At 38.6% G+C, this 7,826-nt stretch overlaps 1 protein-coding gene across 2 annotated transcripts in view; it reads right to left on the bottom strand.

Annotated features, from left to right (window-relative positions):
* The window catches only part of cntn2 (contactin 2), a 44,072-nt gene continuing 36,246 nt past the window's right edge, over positions 1–7,826 (bottom strand). Inside the window, exons 18-23 of one of the 2 annotated variants that reach the window (XM_034586819.1) lie at positions 5,768–6,002; positions 4,880–4,995; positions 4,369–4,555; positions 2,807–2,919; positions 1,600–1,768; positions 1–268 (exon numbers count right to left, since the gene is read on the bottom strand). In XM_034586819.1, coding sequence (XP_034442710.1) covers positions 162–268; positions 1,600–1,768; positions 2,807–2,919; positions 4,369–4,555; positions 4,880–4,995; positions 5,768–6,002 — 927 coding nt within the window. In that variant the 3' untranslated portion in view covers positions 1–161. The remainder of the gene's footprint in view (positions 269–1,599; positions 1,769–2,806; positions 2,920–4,368; positions 4,556–4,879; positions 4,996–5,767; positions 6,003–7,826) is intronic. The other variant, XM_034586820.1, reaches the window with a different exon arrangement.

The raw sequence follows: 7,826 nt of genomic DNA, 5'->3' as shown, positions 1-7,826 counted from the left end.
AAAAAAATCAATTCCGAAGTTCCTCCCCATTCTTCTCATCCCTGCAGTGTTACAACCTTCCCCAAATGCAAGAAGGCACCCCAAGCCAAAACACAGGCTGGGACACAGAAGGGCATTAGTTTGAAGCCATTCAAAGTAAAAAGTCCGATGACAGGCGGAGATTACAGGCCTGACAAAGACATAAGAGTGAGGAAAACCAAGCCTGTGAAGAGGCAAAGAGGACTGGAAAGTATAGAGGAGGCCTCGTTCTGTACCATCATACCAGTTCCTGTGAAATAGAGAGAGAGAGAGAGAGAGAGAGAGAGAGAGAGAGAGAGAGATTAGGGAAATCGATTTTACAAGGTGTAGTGCCGCTGACTTTGACATAAATATTCCCAGTTTTGATAGTCAGCATCTCACACTGTTAATAGGTACACAATTAGGTTCAAACACACAGATGAGATAACAATTTATGTCCACTCAGAGATAAAGCAAACGATGTTGATTATTCCATAGCAATGATAATGTCAAGTGTCGAGTATCAGACACAAAGAGCAATAAGAGACCAGTAGGTTAATAGTCAAGGGAAAAGATCAAGGATTGTGGGGTGCTCCTAGTCAGCAGTTGTGTAACAGCTCAAAGGTTAGTTGTTTTTATCAACCATTGTAAAACTGTAAAATGAATCAACATGACAAAAATCCAATTTGAAATTTAGGTCTGTACCTGTGCAGAAAATTCAGTGGATAATTTTGAGTGACGAAGTTACACAAAGACACAATAAAAAAAATAAGAATGGGACATAGCAAGTCCCTATAGTGTATACCATCACCATTTTGTCTCTTGACTTGCAGAGTTGTTTTAAAAATAAACTCCAGGCTGTAGTCAGTGAACTGTGTTCTTGTTCTGATGATTCACGGTGACAATAGAGAAGTCTGCGTATCACAAACTGTAAATACAGACCATCTGTTCACTTTGTTATTGTATCTTCACATGCCTTCAATGGCTTCAGTGTATGATATAAGTTGAACTACAAGTACAGTACAGTACTCATACTGAACTTTCTTCCAACCTCACATACAATAATGGGTTTTAACCTACATTTTGTCACAGCCCTAAATATTGAACCATATAAGATGATATTAAAATATGCTGACATCTTTATGACAACTGATATGTCTCTAAGATAAAATGGTCTTGGAACAAGAAAGCCTTCAGTCTCTGAGGAGGTAACTTTGCCTCTTTTTCTGCTTTTTAAATCTCACTTTCTGACCAGGATTTAAACACATACTCACCCTTTTTGGAGCCTCAACACTGACTCATTCTTAGTGTGTTTGTATGTACACTAATACCTTAGAAGCTAGTTCTATATAAAACCACTGAGTGATAAGTATAAATCAGCCTACACTGAGAGGAACTAAGTTATGTAGAGACATTTGATCTTGGGACTCTGCTGTAGTTCCAAAGACTGCAGTGCAGATACATTTTTATCAGACCGACTTCTAAAGGTCATCTAATTTAAGCTCTGCCAGTTATTTTTCCTCACCATTGATTATGTCACTTTCAGGATATTACTCTTAAACATCCAAAGAAGGCTCTGGAGTGTGTTTCTTAGTTTCTCACCTGAGTCCCTGGACACAATGATCTCATGTGCTGGCCCATCCCCGCCCTCTCCCCAGGACCGAATCTCCAGCACAACATAACCATTGTCTTTTGGCAGCGGTAGACTCACTGATGATTTCGCTTTGTCGAGAACTTTCAGCGCTGTCTGGCCCTCATGTTTGTACAGGACCTGACATTACAACACATAATCATGTACACATAATTAAATGGGGGAATAAAAAACATATATTTACATATGTACATAAATATATATATACACACACACAAACACATATGGCAGAGGGCTGGAGACAATCTATGATATACACGTACACATACACGCACGCACGCACGCGCGCGCACACACACACACACACACACACACACACACACACACACACACACACAGAAATCAAAGGACTGTTGTTGCGGCACTTATCTTCTGATGGTCATCTTTTCCTCATGCGTAAGCAGATATAAACATGATCTTTGATTTTGTTCCGCAGCATTTTTACTGCTTCTCATATCTCACGTAAAAGGAGATTAAAGTGCTAGTACTAATCAAAGCCAGTAACCTGCAAATAATTATCTAATTGTAATCTAGCCTCAGAACATGATCAAGCCAGCTGAAAACAATATAGGCCTCAGCTTAAATGGTTCATGCAGTTTTATTTGAGTGGTTGTATGTGTCCATACATAACACACAAAAGGACATTTTCAGTAGTTTGGCCAAGTCACAAGCCATCATACGAATGCTGCAAGTCAACGTTTATTCTTTTAAGTTTCTGAATGCAAGATATAAAAATTATACAGTCTTTGTTAAGGTTTTACATTGTTGACACCAGGTCCTTCAGGGCATATACTTTAACCTAATAACATAAGGTGTGCAGTGCCAGACAAGCTTGCATTGTCTTATCCCCTCTGTTTTGTTCCCAGACTTTATACAAACTGTCAGAATTCAATGTTTTGCTCTCAGTGTTATGTCTTTATGGAGTACAGTCTCAAATAAGTCAAGTCTCACAGCGTCAACCAGCCTCTTCAGGACTGTGTGGATGTGGTTTCAAATATGTTACTTGCAATTAACAAAACTTTGGCAGCTTTTACATAAAATCCAATTACTAATAGAAGAAGTTCATTAAGAAGTCATCACTCTTCTAGAGAAATCCTTTATGAAAGAAACCTGGGTACAGTGTAGATAAAAACAAATACATAGACTTTTGTCACTCACTTTGTAGCCCAGCACAGCTGACTCGTTGTGCATAGCCTTCACATGGTCCCACCGCACCATTACCCATGAGTCATCCGCCTTCCATGAAATGTTGCCTGGAGGACGATTAGGAGCTGGACAAAGACAAGTTATAAAAATTACATTAAAATTAGTTACAGTAGGAAAAATATGGGGAAATAATGCAGAGAGAAAGAGATAGAAAACAATTGGCCTCATTGAAGAACCATTTGTAGAAACACATTTGTGCTTTGAATTTTCATTGTGGAATTTTTATGGTAGAAGTCATGTGACATTAGTTAGCTGCTAGTCAAATCCTTTTTCTCACAAGTGACTTTCATTAGTTTGGATAAGCTACAACTAATAATAATGTTGACATTCTGTTTAACTCTGCAATTCAAATTAATATGACATGTTTCTGCTAAATGTCATTGCATGATGGACAGAGGCAAGCAAAACTTCTTTGTTCAGCAAAATAGTGCAGTCAGCATGCATCTTGTGTGTGTGCATGGTGATGACTGGCTTGACTTGTAAATTGTTAATTGTCTCCCTGCAAGCTAATCTTAGATCATTTACCTAAAATTCACAGTTTCCTTCAAGTAATTGATCTAAAGCGTAAACTCACTGGCTCATGACCACATAGTAAACAGACAAGACAGGAGCAACCGTACAACGAGTGTCACATGTGCACTTGTGCTATGGTAGAGCACACAATTGGGGTTTTGCAGGTCAGGTGGGTGTGCCTTCACAGTCCACACTGCTGGTGACAAGCAGCCAAGACTTTCTTTTCTAGATCTCAAAAAGCAAGGCTTCAATCTCCAAAAATGTCTTCTTTGTACACTCTCATGACATTTATATGAATGATCACTTCTGACGTATGGGGCAGGAGGCGTAGCCTTATTATTAGGTTGTAAATGGTGCTGATTTGCTATCCTTGTGCATGTTCACTGAAATACGTACAGGTGGCATTCATCATATCAAGAAGGTCATTAAACACTTTTCTGAAGTAAGAATTATTTGCTGTATCTGATTGGTCCGAACTCACCCTACGAACAAATGTACGCCAAATTTAGAATAAGAAGACAAACATATTTTGCATGAGGCCGAACGACATGACAAAGAAGACACATGGCACATTTAAATGCATTATAATGTTCCTACATTTCAGGGTTATTGTCAATTATACAGATGGTAACAAACGCTGCGCACTTTGCAGAGACTATAAAACAGTGCAGGTGGTACTTAAATCCATTCACACCTATAAAGAGGGGAATCTCAACATTCCCATTCTTCACACTCAAATGATTTACTGACTAAATAGTGAGCTTGGTAAATGGTCTGTATTTATATAGCGCTTTTCTCTTCTTGATAAAAACTCAAAGCTCTTTACAGTACAGTTTTTTTGCCGTTCACCCACTCACACACACATCATAGGGTGCATCTATGTGCATTTTTTCCCTCAAAACTTCTTAAGCACCTCTGGGCTCAAGCGTAATGTGTTTGCAGTTTCCTTAGTTGCTCTGTTCATAATAAACGTTCAACGTGTGTGAATGCCACAGCCATACGTGGTTTCCTGGTGGTGACGGTGGTGCGTGGCGAAGGTGGCCCGGTGCCAGCACTGTTGTATGCCAGTACTGCGACGTGGTATCGGGTGCTGGGTCGAAGTCCAGATACTCTGGCTGTCGTTTCCAATCCTGCTGTCCTCACCCGGTCTGCTGCTGCTTCCCGTTCATGCTGTCGCCAGTACCGGATCTGAGCACAACACAAAACATAAAAACACATTTCAAAACAAACCTGAAACACTGCACATGAACCTTACACTGCCAGTTTATTACAGTTTCAAGATCTAATACCCATCACATTCATGAATCTCTTTGTAATCACAATAGCAGTTGCACAAAATATGCCAATATTAGTGTCTGTCTTCTTATATCTTGTTATATTATATAAAAACAAGATTTCTCTTTGTAGAATATGTGGGCTGTACATGATTTTTACACCCAGGTTACATGTTACATCTGTTACAATGTGTTGTGTTTGTAAAACATCCAGAGGTGTATTTATGCAGTACTTCACCTCGTATCCTCTGAGGATGCCATTGGCACTCAGCTGCTGGACAGGCTCCCATGAAACCTGGATGTCAAAGGCGGTCAGTGCTGAAGCATTAATGTTTGATGGTCCCACTGTTGGCTCTGTGTGGAACAAATAAGAGGCCAAGGCATCAGAAAATGCAACATGCAATGTAATATTTACTTACAGAGTTACAAACTCACAGCCATGTTCATGTCTGCTGTACTGTCAGTGCACTTACCGTGGTGAGGCTATTGAATGTTGTGGTGCTCTCTAGTGGTTATATTAAATACTGCAGGTAGACACAGTTTATTTAGCGATAACTGGGTAGTTCTCGAATTCAGGATACATTTCCTGTCTCCTAAATAAACTTTTTGTTATTGAAAAAAACAAACCTCAATGAATTAGTTTTGAGTAATAATACGAATTACATAAAACTTTCACTAATAATAATGCTTGATGCATATTTTAGGCACAATTTATACATAAAATAATAACTAAATGACTCTCACCCCACACATTATTGACTGTCTTCGAGTCCTGAGTCATACATTTAACTTCAATGTAGATGAAATATTTCAGTCAAATTTTTTGTTTTCTTATGCTTACTCTGGTCACTGTTATAAAATCAATTGTTTAGAATATTTTTTCCATTTAATATAGAATTTCAGAAATAAAAATATATTCTGTGTCTGTCCCAATTTTCCTGTCAACTCTTTTATAAAACTGCATAAAAATGTAAATAAATAAATAATACCAATATAGTAACAGTCATTTTTTATAACACCAGTGATATGAGTAGGTTTGTTTTGTAAAGCAAAAGTTAACAAAGTAGTAGCAGTAGATATTATGTGCAGTTGCAACATGAACCTTGATTGGAATGGTTTACCTTACCTTCCTCTGCAGAGTGCACCACTGCAATCTGGCTGAACGGACCTTCTCCTCTGCGGTTATAAGCTTTGATCTTCACCTCAAAGGGACTGTATGGTGTCAGGCTTTCATTGTAGTAAACATAGCGGGATGACTCCACATGAGGAATACGCACCACTGTCCATGATAATACGTCTTTCTTCCTAAATGCCAGGATGTAGCCAAAGCTGTCCCCGTTCTGGTACTCTCTAGCCATAGGCTGGAGGGATTTAAGAAAAAAATTCATCTTATTATTATTAATATTATTATCTGGTGTTAATATCATTACTAAAATCATTACACAGCACATACATGCACTGAGAACTTCTCGCTCTCACTCTCTCTGTCCCCCCAATATAAATTTTGTTTGTGTGTGTGTGCATATATTCATATTCTGCAGGTATTTCTGACTCCAGAGCTACAGGATCAAGACGACAAAAACAAGAACAATTATAATTATTAGGGCCTGAGCAGCAACTGCTGCAATTAAAATTCAAGGAATAATTTTTCTGCTTCCTAGCAATGAATCGCATATTTGGCGGCCTAAAACATGCATAACATTTGCCCAAACTTTTGCCCAAAATTCAGATTCACAAGAAATGTATGCTTCAAATGGGTTTCAAGCATGGGCTGAGGCATGATTGATTTAAAAAAAAAGTAATCATCACAGGTAATGAAACAAAGCCATAAGATTAAAATTCCACGTTATTCTTATTTCATCTGACCTATATATCAGATGTCATTGTATTTGCTGACCGTCACATTAACACCTGAACGCATCACGCATCATTAGCGAGGAATCATAGATGAGGGAAAACTTTGTTATGTACTGGGTCGAGCAAAATGGAGCAGTGGCTGTCAGGGCGAAAGAGGCAAGCTGTTTATGATGAAGGGGAATCAGAAAATCAAACTGAATCATTCAAAACAAAAAAGAGGACTCGCAGAAAGTACTCAAGTGAGTACCGGTCGCTGGGATTTACGAGTGCTGGCTCAGAGGACAACCCCCAAGCCTGTGTGTGTGCTATGCTCTGAGATGCTAGCTAACGAGGCCCTGAAACCATGTAAAGTGCGCCACCATTTAGAAACTAAACATGGACATTATTTATCCAAGCCTTGAGATTTTTTGGAAAATAAGTTGAGAGAGTATCTGAGCCAGCTACGCAACATCACCCCTCTCATTAGGTGAGTTACAGGTAACTTTACGCGATGTGTGATATCCAGTATATCGAGATAAACTGCTTGAGGTTTCAGACTGGAGGAAATCCAGTGTTAATGTCAGTACCTTTAATGCCTCAAGTATATTTGGTTACGACGCAAATGTGTTTTTCTTCTTACTGATATTATTGTTGTGAAATGTAATGTGTAAGTGCTCTGTTATACAAAGGGCAAGAATATGTTTAACAATCCACTATTTGCACCTCATGTTTTACATTTGTTGCTTTGCAAATTGTTTTGCTTAAACATGGATGGATTATTACGGACAATATTTGGACTTTTGAGACAACGCTTTGGTTTGTCCCGTTATTGGATTTGCAATGCATATGTATATCTAGTCTTGTGTGTGGATCATATAGTTGTGATTAAAAGTTTGGGTGGGCCGCACAAATTTGTCACTTTTCAAATTGGGCCGCGGCAATCTTAAATTGGCTGCTCTAGACCATCAACTAGTCTATTAAACCCTATTACAACTAGACTTTTTAAGGAAGTTTTTCCTCTAATTGACAGTTCCATATTAAATCAGATTAATATGTTTTTGTTAACCGGCTACGCACCACAAGTTTTTAAGGTAGCTGTAATTAAACCTGGAGTTCCACAAGGTTCTGTACTTGGACCAATACTTTTCACTCCCTTTATGCAACATCATCAGAAAGCACAACTTACACTTACATTGTTATGCAGATGGAACCCAGCTGTACATATCTATGAAGCCTGATGAATCTAATAACTTAGTTCAACTTCAGGAATGTCTCAAGAACATCAAGGCCTGGATTACCCAGAACTTTATACTTCTAAATTCACACAAAACTGAGATCATTGTACTTGG

The sequence above is a fragment of the Hippoglossus hippoglossus genome, chromosome 5 (assembly GCF_009819705.1).
Source record: "Hippoglossus hippoglossus isolate fHipHip1 chromosome 5, fHipHip1.pri, whole genome shotgun sequence".
Taxonomy (NCBI): Eukaryota; Metazoa; Chordata; class Actinopteri; order Pleuronectiformes; family Pleuronectidae; genus Hippoglossus; species Hippoglossus hippoglossus.
The sequence above is the reverse complement of the archived record's forward strand: the minus strand, read 5'-3'. Positions and strand labels throughout refer to the sequence as shown.